The sequence below is a fragment of the Equus quagga genome, chromosome 1, assembly GCF_021613505.1.
Source record: "Equus quagga isolate Etosha38 chromosome 1, UCLA_HA_Equagga_1.0, whole genome shotgun sequence".
NCBI classification, from domain to species: Eukaryota; Metazoa; Chordata; class Mammalia; order Perissodactyla; family Equidae; genus Equus; species Equus quagga.
The window spans coordinates 110,014,607-110,029,401 of record NC_060267.1 but is presented as its reverse complement, the minus strand read 5'-3'; the positions used below and the strand labels follow the sequence as shown (position 1 = coordinate 110,029,401).

General features: G+C 51.2%; 1 protein-coding gene across 1 annotated transcript; it reads left to right on the top strand.

Moving 5' to 3' along the window:
• Positions 1 to 1,980: 1,980 nt before the first annotated feature.
• Positions 1,981 to 7,388, top strand: BHLHE40 (basic helix-loop-helix family member e40). The gene is made up of 5 exons (XM_046679773.1): positions 1,981 to 2,301; positions 2,469 to 2,538; positions 2,804 to 2,911; positions 3,851 to 3,974; positions 5,302 to 7,388. Exons 1-5 carry the CDS (start codon positions 2,222 to 2,224, stop codon positions 6,156 to 6,158), a joined length of 1,239 nt encoding a protein of 412 aa, XP_046535729.1. The 5' UTR covers positions 1,981 to 2,221; the 3' UTR covers positions 6,159 to 7,388.
• Positions 7,389 to 14,795: the final 7,407 nt, after the last annotated feature.

Sequence of the window (14,795 nt, the reverse complement as noted above, 5' to 3'; positions counted from 1 at the left end):
GTTTTCTCCATGCTTCCCACAGCCAGGTCACTCTCCACAGAAGGTGACTGACCCGAGGCGCGGTGGGAAAGGCTCACAGTCATCTCTCAACTTGCCGAACTTGCAGGGCAGGGCAGCGCAGAGGTCAGTGAAATCCCCAGCCAGGCCTTATTTTAGTCATGAATTTCCACTGGCTCCCTCCTCTGACTGCATCAGCACGGCTCGCACCGCGGGCCTGGCGTTTCAGCTGTTTTCCCTGCTCCGGGCTGAGTTAGAAGGTCACAGAGACCGGACTTTTCCGGGGGAGGTAGGCGGGGGCCTCCGGCGGCCTAAGTGAGATTGCAGAGATCTGGTGCCGTTCGGAGGCAGCCTTTCTGCCCCACGCTCTGGGCAGTGGGTTAGCTTCTCCCCCGTCCTGCTCTACCGAGGCATCTTGGTTCGTATTAAATAAAATTAAGCAACAACAACAAAACATCTTTTTTCTCTGTCAGCCAGTGGCACCGATATAATTTTCCCAGGGCTGCCGTCCCCTCATTGCTCGATTTATCCTCTTCCCAGGGGTTCCCGTACACTCCAGGGCAGAAGCTATGTTTGACTCCCCAGTGTTTCTAGCAACGGGCACACTCCTGGCACAGAGTAGGGGGCTCGAACGTGTGTCGACTGAACGGATGCTAAGATTTCACTGTGATGGGCAGACAGTTTTTCTCGCCTCCCTTCCCCTCCTGCTCTGGGTGCAGACCGCACACAGCGCCGCCGAAGTTCCCGGCAGGCGGGGGCATGGCCGACCCCGGAGGGCACACCATGTCCCAGGGCTCCCGGTCCCCCAGCCGGAGCAGAGGGGCTCGCAGTCGGCGGCGCTGCGCCCGAGCCCCGGCCACGTGAAGCGTCACGCCCCGGGCGGCTGGAGGGCAGGCGCTGCCGCCGCGGTTGTGTAACGTCGCAGCCGGAGGGGAGGCGACCCGGACGCCTCTGCTCCGGAGGGGGCAGAGCAGGGAGGGAACGCAGGGCACCGCGCCCGGTCTCCTTCTGGGCTTGACTAGCCGAAGGAGGGAGGGGGGCATCCGGGGGGGCGCGCGGGGGTGCCTGGCGGCCCGCAGGCTGTGCCCGGAGCGGAGCTCCCTGGAGCTAGGGGCCCGCGGCGCACACCCTCGGCGGTCAGGTGCGCGCAGCGTGCTCGGCGGCGGCCTCGGCTGCCCCTGCGCTTGGCAGCCCGCCCGCTTCCCATGGGGTGACATCCGCCCCGCCCCTCGGCCCCTCCCCAGGCGGGCAATTCCTGGACGCCGGGCGGAGGGCTGGGGGCAGGGAAGCCGGCACGGAAAGAAACCCCAGCCTCTGGGGAAGGCAGGGGGCTGGGCGACTCCCTCCGCTGCGCGCCGGTTCCTGCGAGCCGGCCGGGCGGGGGAGGAGGAAGAGGGTTGGGCTGGAGCGAGCGAGGGGATATTCCTCTCCCGGCTTGAGTCAGACGCGGGCGGATCCGTCCTCCCCCGTTCCCTCCCAGGAGACGGGAACTTACTTCATTTCCCTGGGGCAGGTTCGCCCACGTTACCAACCCCCCCCCTTCCTCGGACCCCCCGGCTCCCCGGCCTCTCCTAGCTTCCACGCCCCCCACCCGGCTGGGCAGGACCCGGGCCGCGCTGCCACCCCCTCTTCGGGGAAAGGCAGCCGCAGCCGCAGACACCTGGGGGCCCAGGCTGGGGGTGGGGGCTCCCTCGCAGCCGCGGGAGCGTTGTCCAACACGTGAGACTCATGTGATGAAGCCGGGGGAGGGCGGGCAGGTCGCTGCTTCCCTCCCCGGCAGCGGCCAGACGTGCCTGGAGTCACAGGGTAGAACACGTAGCTCCAACCCACCCACACGCTCCCATTTAACCCAGCCCGCAGCCTCTCCATTACTCCTCAGCTCGCCCCCCCACCCCCCCACTCCGCCCTAACCGCCTCCCCCCCGCGCGCTCTCCCGCCTCCCCGCCCGCCCCACTTCTCATTCACTTGGCTCGCACGGCGCAGACGGCGCAGGGAGCACACACCGCCAGTCTGTGCGCAGAGCCAGAGCCAGAGGCCGCGGGGACACCATGCACGCCCCCAACTGAAGCAGCAGCACCTCAAAGCCGCAGCTCCCGGCAGCCTAGCGGATTTCAGGGAGCTCAGACTCAGAGGAACCCCTGCGGAGAGACCCTTCCAGGACAGTCCTCACCGCGACGCTCCGCTACTGCAGACAGGAGCGCACAGTGCCCCGGCTCGCCGCGCCATGGAGCGGATCCCCAGCGCGCAACCGCCCCCCGCCTGCCTGCCCAAAGCTCCAGGACTGGAGCCCGGCGACCTACCAGGGTAAGTTGGCACTCCCTGGCCCCTTCCAACCTCAACTCCAGCCCTGCCTTCTGCGCCGCTCTCAACTGGGAGCAGCTCCGGGAGCATCCGGGGGCTCTTGTCTGCCAGGGCTCCTGCAGCCGGTGCGCACGCAAAGTCACGACCCTGCCTGGTCCCTCTCTCTGCAGGATGGATTTTGCCCACATGTACCAAGTGTACAAGTCGAGGCGAGGAATGAAGCGGAGCGACGACAGCAAGGTGAGAGCACCGCGCCCCTGGGGACCCCAGCCCCTCGCACGCGCTGAGTTTCCAAGAAAAGTTTTCTCACTTTGAGGTTGGCGGGGGTATGCAAGGGGTGGGCTCAGTGCCTCTACTGAGTGGCATGGAGAAGAAGGGGCAGAAGGTGATTCTGGGTATGACTATGCTCCGCTGCCCCAACTCTTATCCCGCCGCGGGGTAGGGGAGGAAAGGGGGCTCTCACCCCCTTCCTCAGGCGCCCACCTCCTCCTCGTGCGCCTTGCAGGAGACCTACAAACTGCCGCACCGGCTCATCGAGAAAAAGAGACGTGACCGGATTAACGAGTGCATCGCCCAGCTGAAGGATCTCCTACCCGAACATCTCAAACTTACAGTAAGTGAGAAGCTGGCTCCTCTCCAAGCCAGCTCGTCTGCCCGGAGGGCGGGCAGGGGTCACTCGCCGCCTGCAGGCCCCGCGGGGAACTGCAGACCCGACGGCCGGATAGGAGCTGGCGGGTGGCTCTGTTTTGGGGTACCCTTCCTCAGTCCTGGGATTTTCTGCCTGCCTCATCCAAATGAAGTGAGAAGCTCTTGGACTTCTCCAAGTTGGCTCCAACACCAACTGGCCTTCCTTTTCAAGGGTTTAAGACTTTCCCTTCTGGTGATTTTCAGGGTTCTCTAGTTTAACAGACTTGAGCCAACCAGGCAACACGCAGATTTTATTTACCCCCTTCTCTCCGCTGGCCACCCCCCCCCCCCCACACACACACCTTTTTAACTAAGCGGACTTGTTTTGGTGTGTAATTTTTACGTCCTGTCCTTTCCTGTCGGTAGCCAACAGCTTACTAGCTTGGCAGCCTTTGGTTGGGGAAAGGAAAAAAAAAAGTATTTGAGAAGGAAGAAAAAGCCTGGATGAGCTGGAAGTTATGAAAGGGTGTCAGGAAAGAAGCTAGGGAAAGCCTCTAGGCTGCCAGACATAGTAGACGTCCCTGCTGCCGTTGACACCACTGCAGAGAAACGGCATCTCCAGATCCCCCTTAGTTCAGGTCAGCAGCGGCTGCTGGAGAAATTTATCTGTCAAAGCTTTCTCCTGAGGTAGCTGCCTCTTCCAAAAGGCCTCCAAAGATAGGTGACACTTTTTTGTTCTTTAATTGGAAACATGTATAATATATATTGTTTAAAAACATAATCTATAAACCTAAAACTAAATTTAGTCAACTAGGAAAGGCTATTTCATTTTTTCCCCCCTTAGAGACATTTCTCATTGCTAATAAATGTCCCAGAGGTGGGACTTTTCTGAGCTCACCGCTGACTGAGGATGTTTTCATTCCAGACTTTGGGTCACTTGGAAAAAGCGGTGGTTCTTGAACTTACCTTGAAGCATGTGAAAGCACTAACAAACCTAATTGATCAGCAGCAGCAGAAAATCATCGCCCTGCAGAGCGGTTTACAAGCTGGTGAGTGCCGGAGCGTGGCTATCATCTCTTAAGAGTTCTAGCACAAACCGAGAGCCTGGGGGCTCGACATCTGGAATAAGAAACAGTCCTGCAACAAACTGCTCATGCACATTTGTTGGGGGAGATGCTGTTTTGTCTTTCCTAAAAGGTCAGACTTTTCATTTGGAATGCTGCTGTGTGCCACCTGGCATGAATGCATATTAGTCAAATGATAAAATATTTCTCTGGCATTTTGGCTTAAGAGTTTCTGAGTTCTGGGAGATTTTGCCCCCTCCCTTTGAAAGTGCCAAGGCACCTGTAATTTGCATCGTGGGTGTTTTACAGTTCGTCTTCTTAGCCCTCTTTCATTGGAGAATAAATCATGGGTATGCCCCAGTGTCTTCCTGTTTCTCTACTTCCTTATCGCTCGGTGTGTGGTATGATCCTGGCAGGATGACAGCAGGAGTTTTTCCTGCATTTCATGTGGTTCCCTGAATAGCCACTAGGTATCTTGGCGAATTGCACAATCTAATGAAACCACTGAAGTTTCATCATTCGCTTCTCCCGACTTCCAGAGAATCCCAGTCACCTTCTAACCTTCCCGTCTCACCCCTTCCAGATAATACTGTACAGGCCAGGGAGAAATTCTTCCACCCACTCCCTCATTCCATTCTTCTCTGCCCTCCTTTCCAAGACTAGGGTGATGAGAATCACAAAAGCCTAGCAAGCAGGTCTGCCAGTTTCCTCACTGAAAATAGAAAGATGATCACACCTGATTTCCTGGTGGTCGTGGAGAGAATACATGGCCAGGGCTTAGAAACAGCCTTTGAGTTTAAAGCTTACAGCATGACTGCAGCTTTTATAAATCATTGAAAATAAGCTTACTTCAGGTGATCTTGTTCATTCTTTATCTCATTTTATGACTGTCTGGTCTCTGTCCATCTTGCTACAGTGCAATTGAGTTCTATAAATTGGCTCTGACTTAGAACATATCAGGATGTTCATTGCTGTGTTGCTTATAATGAAAACTCCGAACAGTCTATAAATTCAACAAGAGGAGAAATAGCCCGTCTCTATGAATTATGGTCTATTTATATGATGGGATACTATGCAGCCCTTACAATCCTATTTTCTCTCTGGGTGGTAGGATTATGGATGATTTTTAGTTTATTCTTTATCCTTTTCAGTGTAATCCAAATTTTCTCTGGTCATATTACTTTTGGAGTTAGGAACATAAATGAGCAAATGCTATTAATAAAAAGGCAAGCTCCCGGTCTTTGCAGTATAGGTCGCCAGGTGAACCACAGGGCCTTCTGAAATGTCTTCCTTTGGATCTCTGTTGATCCAGGTGAGCTGTCGGGGAGAAATGTTGAAGCAGGTCAAGAGATGTTCTGCTCAGGTTTCCAGACGTGTGCCCGGGAGGTGCTTCAGTACCTGGCGAAGCATGAGAACACTCGGGACCTGAAGTCTTCACAGCTCGTCACTCACCTCCACCGAGTGGTCTCGGAGCTGCTGCAGGGTGGTACCTCCAGGAAGCCGGCAGACCCGGCTCCCAAAGTGATGGACTTCAAGGAGAAACCCAGCTCCCTGGCCAACGGCTCCGAAGGCCCTGGGAAAAACTGTGTGCCAGTCATCCAGCGGACTTTCCCTCACTCAAGTGGGGAGCAGAGTGGCAGTGACACGGACACAGACAGCGGCTATGGAGGAGAATCAGAGAAGGGTGACTTGCGCGGTGAGCAACCATACTTCAAGAGCGATCATGGACGCAGGTTCACCATGGGAGAAAGGATTGGTGCTATTAAGCAAGAATCTGAAGAACCCCCCACAAAAAAGAGCAGAATGCAGCTCTCAGATGATGAAGGCCATTTCACTGGCAGTGACCTGATGAGCTCCCCGTTCCTGGGTCCACACCCGCACCAGCCTCCCTTTTGCCTGCCCTTCTACCTGATCCCACCCTCAGCAACTGCCTACTTGCCCATGCTGGAGAAGTGCTGGTACCCCACCTCGGTCCCAGTGTTGTACCCGGGCCTCAACGCCTCCGCTGCAGCCCTCACCAGCTTCATGAACCCAGACAAGATCTCGGCCCCCTTGCTCATGCCCCAGAGACTCCCTTCTCCCTTGCCCAGCCATCCGGCCCTCGACTCTTCTGCCCTGCTCCAAGCTCTGAAGCAGATCCCCCCTTTAAACTTAGAAACCAAAGACTAAACTCTTTAGGGGATCCTGTTGCTTCGCTTTCCTTCCTCCCTACTTCCAAAAAAAAAATGTGTTTGTGAGTGCAGCGAAATTGTTCCCGTGTGTGTGCCGAGATAATCTGAGGCATGGAGAGAAAATTCGGGGTGTGTGTGTGTGTGTGCGTGCGTGCGTGCACATCGTGTGTTGGTATAGGACATTGAGGCTCCTTTTGGCGTAGGGAAGACATGAAGGATTGCCTGACATCGGGAGGTTTGGGGGCTTGTAGCAGACCTCTGGGCTCTTCCCCACCCAGAGAATAGCCCCCTCTGATACAAAACAGCTGGATTTCCAAAAGCTTCAGACTCTTGGTGTGTGAGTCAGTCTTCGCTTTGGGAGCTGGGTCTTGTGGCTTTGAGAAAAAGGTACTTTCAAAAGAGGGCTTTCCAGAGTGCAGCTCCCAGCCAGCTCTTGTGACCCCACCCTTCTCCCTTTTATTGTCTCAGTGAGTCACCATACAGGGAGAGGGCACCCAGACTGAGCTTTCTGCAAAGTGGTGAGGTAGCAGACACTGGCACAGCACGGCAGTGGTTTGGGGAGATTTCCGCAGGTCTGCTCCCCACCCCTGCCTCGGATGAATAAAGAGAATGTAGTTCCCTCCTCAGGCTTTCGTGGTTAGCTTACCGAGGAACTGGGCCCCCTGGTACAAGCCGAGCTGCCAGGGAATGAGGGAGGAGTCCCTGGGGCCTCTGGCACCTGTTTCTAGGTCTCATCTAGAAACAGTCTTGCTGTCCAGGGAACCAAACCACGGTCGGAGAGGTCCAGACGCCTATTTCCCAGCACCCCAAAGTGCATCCAGCCAAGTAACTAATTGCTGCCTTCAACAAGCAGAGCTGGAGTCCGTTTTCAGTTCTATCTCCAAACTCCTTTCCACCAAGCTTAGCTTCTTAAAGACCTAACAGGCCCTTGGCACAGCAAGATCCTTTCTGCAGGCTGATTCCCCTCGCCCGGCAGCATCTGGAGTGGCCTGATGGCTAAAAACGATTCTGTCTCCTTCAAAGAAGTTTTATTTTTGGTCCAGAGTACTTGTTTTCTGACTTGTCCAGCCAGCCCTGCACCAGCGTTTCAAAAAATGCACTATGCTTGATCGCCGATTGTGGTTTAACTTTTTCTTTTCCTGTTTTTATTTTGGTATAACGTCATTGCCTTTATTTGTAAAACTGTTATAAATATATATTATATAAATATATTAAAAAGGAAAATGTTTCAGATGTTTATTTGTATAATTACTTGATCTACAAAGCGAGAAAAATGAATGTATTCCTGTTTTTGAAGAGAAGAATTTTTTTCTCTAGGGAGAGGTACAGTGTTTATATTTTGGAACCTTCCTGAAGGTGTAAAATTGTAAATATTTTTATCTATGAGTCAATGTTAAGTAGTTGTTTTAAAATACTTAATAAAATAATCCTTTTCCTGTGGAAGAGAAAGATGGTCTTCTGCGTTTTTTAAAAATAACCCCATCGTGTGATGTGGCTGTCTCCTTCTGCCCTTCTCTTTTGGCTGAAGGCAACAACTAGTTAATCTTGTGTCATTTCATTCAGCTTTCCACGTGCCTGGTATTCAGTCAGACAGAATAAGCTTAGTCAATTTAGTAGGTAAATATTTGTTTAATCTTTTTCTTTGACTAACCACTGCCAGAGGATCACAATCATCTGATGCCTCCTTCCAGACTTGAGCAAAAAGTATATTTTTCCCCCAGTCTACTTTTGTCATGGTCCTTAGAACTTGACAGAAAATCCAAGTATGAAATTGTGGGCCTTCGTGTCTGGGGGGCTTGCTGGAGGGGGAGGCACATTGAGAAAAGATTTAATGGGTTATTATGCAATAATAATTATGCCGGGGAGCACATCTCTTTGCCAAGGCAGTCTAACTTTTTCGAGTCTAGCAAGGTCTGATGGATTTGCCATATCCTGTCTTCTTGCTGCTGAAGGCAACATTCCATAATTATTTTCTACATCCTTCCTGGACTTCCTCTCATTGGGTGTGTTTGTGCGTGAATGAACATTACCGTTCCTTAGTCAAGTGCTCTTAGGAAAAAAAGAAAAAATTTCATGGGAAATGACCCGGCTGAGTATTTTTGCCTCTCCCCTTCTCCCTCAGAGGTGTCCTGATGTTTCCTGACGGCCAGCGCCTGGCTTGTCATGCTCCAGATCTCAAAGCATCCGAGTCTTCCAGAACCCTGTGGTCATCTGGAGCCCATGCGGGGAACCTGTCCCCAGGGAGTTCTCAGCCGGGGGAAGGCACCACCTGCCCCTCAAAACTGTTTGCTTCAAATGTCACCTTCCCTCTCTCCCGATGAGCCCACAGGCGAGAGCAAGCATTGCCTGGCTTGTGTGAGACATAGAACGCACGGTGGAAAAGGCACAGTTGTCCCCAGGCAGCACCGAGTCGTGGAACGAGCCCCGGACCAGGACTCAGTGAGCTGAGTGGTCTGTCATCTCCCCCTCCACGCCCGTTTGTGACGAGGTAAAAGAACATTGTGAGCCCTCCTCACTGTCCTATAGCAGGCAGATGGCACATTCTGTCAGTCCCTCTTTCTCCAGCTTCTCAGGGCCAGCTCTCCTGCCTGCTAAGACTCTGAATTGCTAGGGTTTTCTTGCTAGACTTTTCCGGTAAAAACCTTAGCACGTCAAGTCTATCCCGGGGATGAGCATGGGGCTGACATCAAGAGGGAATCTGCATGCCCCGCTCTCTGCTGGGCCGTGACTCAGGGCGTAGCTGCGGGGCCAGAAGGAAGTGGTTGGAGCAACCTGCACTATAAAAGGTCTTGCGGGTTCAGCACATCGTCACCCCAGAATGCCCCTCCTGGAGTCTGCCCCTCTCCAGCAGCCCCACGGGCGGCCGCTGCCCCCCTGCCTCCTGTCTGTGTCTGCTTCTGGTTTGCCCTTGACCTTCCTTCTAGCCCAGCGGCAGCAGGTTCCAAGTGGCTCAGAGGGCGCCGCGGAGGGAGGGTTTGTCCCCCAGCCTGTCGCCCGCCCGCTCCGCACCGGGAGACCTCCGTGCACAGGGGGGTGCGAGCGCGGGGCCCGGAGCGCCGGCGGGAGGAGGGGCGCGAGGCTGCGGCCCGGCTGCGCGCAGACAGGGCGGGAGCCCCGGGCCTGCCGGGCTGGGCTCACCCCGCGCTGACCCGCCTCGCCTGTTGACACAACGTCACGTTTCCGACTGCAGCGCTTTCATGTGCGGCCCGCGGCTAAATGCGGCTGCCGGTTCCTGGAAGCAGACGTGCCTGGCACCGCGTCAGCAGAAACCCGATCCCCGGGGAAGCTGGGCAAGGCCACCGGCCCGCGGCCCCCAGAACAGCCTGGCAGCGGGCGCCGGGCAGCCCCCCCGCCGCGCCCAGCGGGAGGGAATCCGAGCGCTCTCCCGCAGGGCCGGGAGGCAGGCCCGGGTGCGGTAGGGAGCCGGAGCAGAGCAGGGCCCTGGGACAAGAGCCTAATTAACTAGAAGCTAGACGCTTCCCACGGGTCATCGCTCATTAACGAAGCCTCACCACCAAAAAGGACCATTAGGAGTACTATTATAATTCACATTTTGTAGATAAATAAAAGCAGGCTCAGAGAGGGTAGGTAACTTGTCTAAGGTCACACAGCTTCAGAGTCACTAAACCATTAGCGAGATAGCGAATATGTTTAATTGTGACTCTCCTTAATCGGATCCAAGGTGAACGATTTCAGAATCTGGTTGTTAATAATAGTAGTAATAATACAAATACTATCACTGCTAACAGCAAACATGTTTGTAGCACTTACTATTTGCCAGATGGTCTTCAAAGCTCTCCACATACAGTAACTTAATTTTCACAGCAACTCCATGAAGTAGGTATAATTATTCCCCTTATATGGTTAACAAAATGCAGGCACAGAGAGGTTAAGTAACTTGCATAAAGTCACACAGCTCCACTGGTGAATTGAAATTTAAGCCTAGGCAATTTGGCTTCAGAGTCTGTGTGCTTAACTGCAAAACCACACTGCCCTTCTCGCTAAATAATAGTACATATAGTAGTAATAATAATAGTAAAAATAGTCATAATTGCAATAAATTAGTAATTGGTAATAATTACTACCATATTTTGAGTACTTTCCCTATGCCAGGCACTATAGTAATCACTTTGTGTGAATTGTCTCTACTTCTTATAGCAACTGTGCAAGGGAAATATTAATATGCCCCTTTTGCAGATGAGGAAACGAGCTCAGAGAGGGGAAATGCCTCACCTGAGGTGACACAGCCTATGAAGGACAGAGCCATGCCCTTTCTCTGGTATGGACTACTTCTAACCTGAGCTGCTGTGAGGTTGGGTTGGGACCTGCACTATCTCATTTAATCCTCAGAACAGCCCTGTGGAGGAGTCACTGTGACCCCCGTCAGTGCCCGGACAAGATAACTGAAGCTCAGAGTAAAACTTCAGTCGTGGGGCGCGTAGCGATGGGGACGCGTTCTGAGAAGTCGTCGTTGGGCGATTTCGTCATTGTGTGAACATCACAGAGTGTGCTCACACAAACCCAGATGGCATGGCCTGCCACACCCCTAGGCTGGATGGTACATACCTTACGGGACCACCAGCGTATGTGCGGTCTGTCACCGACGGTCTGTCTGTCATTATGCGGCGCCTGACTGTATTTGCCCTACTCTTTATTGCTTCCTTACAAGTGCCCCCCTTCCATCCCACAGTCAAAACGGGCCAATTCTCTAGGTAAAGAACTAACCTGGCAGGACTGTCGGGGTCTCTGGGGGCCCCCATAGGTTGACCGTGCTGGGAACCAGAATCTGGGTTTGAGGAAATGGTGTCTTGAAGTGTTCTGCAGGAGGGGCATTCCTTTTCTCACTCTCTCTAGGGGAGGAGCGGCAGAGGTGGAGGGGCAGGAGCTACACGTGGACCACCGGGAGCGAGGCACATCTGGGGGCTCGGGGGAGGCCGGGGCTGAGGCCCACGCTCCCTTGCTGGAAGGGAAGCTGGGCAAGCTGGGAGACCAGGCCCCTGCAGCTCCCGTCCCTGTCCACTGCTTCAGCCCGCCCGCACCCGGGCCCATCTCTCCAGCCTTTGGCCGTCTCCCAGTCCTTGGCTGGTGAGGGGTAAGAAGAGGCCACTTGGCTCTGTGGAATGGGGCCAGGCCCTCAGGTTGGAGCTGGACGTGCTGCCAGGCTCCTCCTCGGGCTTCTGGAGCCCCCTGCGAGCTCATAGAGACAGAATGTATTGAGTTCCCAAGTGGTTTCGTATAAAGGCTATGTGTTAACGGGATCGAGGTGCTCTTCCAAGACCCAGAATCCCCTGGGGTGCCACGTGGCATGGAGGGAGGGAAGGTTCTGGGCGTCTCACCCCCTCTTTGGCTGGAGCAGCCTCCTTTTTCTGTCTCATACGTCATGATGGTTTGTTTGAACAGGAGTTGCATTGCTAAAAAACATCACAAACAGCCATGGGCTTCACCTTGCCCAGCTCTTTCTCTAGAATCCAGAGGGAGACTGAGGCCACTCCAAACCACCCCTCACCTCCCCCAGCACTACCCCCTGTTTATCCCACGCCATCTGTTTGGCCCGACTACCGCAGCAGAACATGAGACGGTGTGGCCTCGCCCATCGGCTATGGAAGCCACTGACATGCTTGTCTCGCGGCGGGGCCATCCAGTCTTGTGATGTGGCTGGATGGGGGCCCAGAAGGTTTCTTCCACTATAGATGGGGCCCTCCCTTCCCGGAGGAATCTTAGCAAAGACATTGAGGTGGGACGTCAGGGAATGACTCACTAGGCTGGCAGGTAGGGGTCAGCCTCTGGCTGTGGCCAGAGTGATGGGGACAGCCAGCCTCTGCTACTCTAAGTCCCCGCCCCTCTCTCCGACCCTCCACTCTGCTTTGAGACGGTGAAACGGAAGGAACTTGTGCTTGTTTATTTGTTTGAAGAGCAAATGCTTTTTTTTTTGAGATCGTATTATGATGGTATATGGAGGTAGGGATTATGCAAGGTTCTCTGGGGAATTCAAGGGGGAAAAAGTGGGAAGGCTACTCCCTTTCCAGAAAAAAAAAAAATGTGTTTCTTAAAGTTTTTAATAAAATATCTGCTATTTTTACATCTTTTTTTACTATGGAGAATTTAAAAGGTATACAGAAGTAAGCAGACACAACAAAAAGAAAAACCATTCAATTTAAAAATGGTCAGAGAACATCAGTAGGGATTCTCCAAAGAAGATATACAAATGGCCAATAAGCACATGAAAAGATGCTCAACATCATTAGTCATCAGGGAAATGCAAATCAAAACCACAATGAGATACCACTTCACACCCACTAGGATGGCTGTAATAAAGAAAAAACAAAACGGAAAATAATGAGTGTCGTCGAGGATGTGGAGAAATTGGAACCTTCGTATGTTGCTCGTGGGGACGTAAGATGGTTCAGCCACTGTGGAAAACAGTTTGGTGGTTCCTCAAAAAGTTAAACGCAGAATTACCCTATAACCCTGCATTCCACTCCTTGGTATGATACCCCAAAGAATTGAAAATACGTACTCCGTATGCACGCTCACGACAGCTATTCACAATCGCCAAAAGGTGGAAACAGCCCAAATGTTATCAGCAAACAAACAGATAAACAAAATGTGGTGTATGTATATACAGTAGACTAAAACGGAATCAAGTACTGATATATGCTACAACACGGATGAACCTCGGAAACGTGGTGCCCAGGAAAGGAAGTCAGGCACCGAGTCCCATATTGTATGATTCCATTTGTATGAAATATTCAGAATAGATAAATCCATAGTGATAGAACACAGACTGGTGGTTGCCAGAGGCTGAAGGAAGAAGAACTGGGGAAAAATTGCTTACTGGGTCCAGCGGTTTTAATTTAAAGTGATGGAAATATTTCTGAACCAGAAAGAGGTGGCGATGGCACAGCATTGTGAATGTACCAAGTGCCACTGAATCGTTCACTCTAAAATGGCGAATTTCATGTGAATTTCATAATAAATGATTTTTTCAACAGTAGATGGAATAGTATAATGAACTCCCTCAATTCACGCCCAGTTTCATCTGTAATATATACACCCATCTACTCCCTTGCTCCTATGTTATTTTGAAGTAACTCTGGACATCAGATAATTTTACTTTTAAATATTTCAATACATGTCTCTCCAAGGTAAGTATCCTAAAAAAAGTTACTACAATGGTGTTATCACGCTTAAAAAATTTTAACAATGCCTTGAAGGCAATTTTTTAAGACTAATTTTCTGAATAGAAGTACAGGATGGTTTCAAAATCTAAAAACGTAAAAAGTGGTCAGTGAAAAAAATTGTTCCCCTGTCCTCATTCATCCCCTGTCGTCCTGGTCCCTCTGGTCCCACAAAAGTCACCCACGAGTAGGCGGGTAGTCACTGTTGTAACTTATTTTAGAGGTTATTTATGTTTAGACATGCAAATACGAATGTGGGCTATATCATATGACTTTTTTTCATACAAAAATAGCATGTGGGCCAGCCCGGTGGCCGAGTGGTTAAGTTTGTGCGCTCCGCTTTGGTGGCCCAGGGTTTTACCTGTTCAGATCCTGGGAGCGAACATGGCACCGCTCATTAAGCCATGCTGAGGCAGCATCCCACATGCCACAACTAGAAGGACCCACAACTAAAAAAATATATATATAACTATGTACTGGGGGGGATTGCGGGAGAAAAAGCAGAAATAAATAAATAAATAAAAATGTTTTAAAAATTGGTATGCTTTTTACACCAGTCTGCACTTATTTTTAACTTACTCTATCTTGGGGAGCTTTCCTCACACATACATAGAAAGGCTTTTAATTTTTTTTTAAGCCTGCATAGTATTTCATTGTGTAGATATACCATCATTTACTTGACCAGTTCCTCATGATGGACAGTTGGGTTATTTCTGATCTCTTGCTGTTACCGACGGCACTGCAATGATTAATTTTAAACATATGTCATTTTGCATGTGTATCACGGTATTCATGGGATACTCCCAGCAATGGGATTGCTGGCTGGGTGGCATAAGCATCTGTCATTCTGATGGGTATCACCAAAACTGTCCTCCACGGGGCTGTGATGGTTCATATTCCTTAGCAACCCAGGAGAGCTGCCTGGTTGGGAGGCGGTTTGCAAGAGAAGTCAGAAGCCTTGGGACATGTGCATCTTGAGACCAAGTGATTCTACTTCCAGGAGTTAGCCCAAAGGAGTTAGTATTCAGATGTTCAAAGATCAAGCTACAAGGTTGGCCATCTCTGTGTCACTCATAGTAAAAAAACTGAAAATCAGAAAAATGGCCTACAGGAGACTGGTTGAATAACTTAGCGTATGTGTAAATGCTGGAATAGTAAATATGAAAAAGTATGTTGAGTATTTATTATATATTTATATTATAACATAATTTTATTTATAGTATATTTAATTATGTTACATATTTATTATAAATAAGTATATTTATTATTTATTTACTAAGGGAAAAAAGTAGGTCACAAAACAGTATGTTTACAATGATCTCCTTTTAAAAATAAAGAACAACGTGTATACTTGTAAATGTTCTCTTTCTGCCTCAATCGCCACACCTGTAAAATGAGGGCAATATAATCAGCTCACTGAGATGTTGTGAGGGTGAAATGAGTTAAAATGTCTAAGA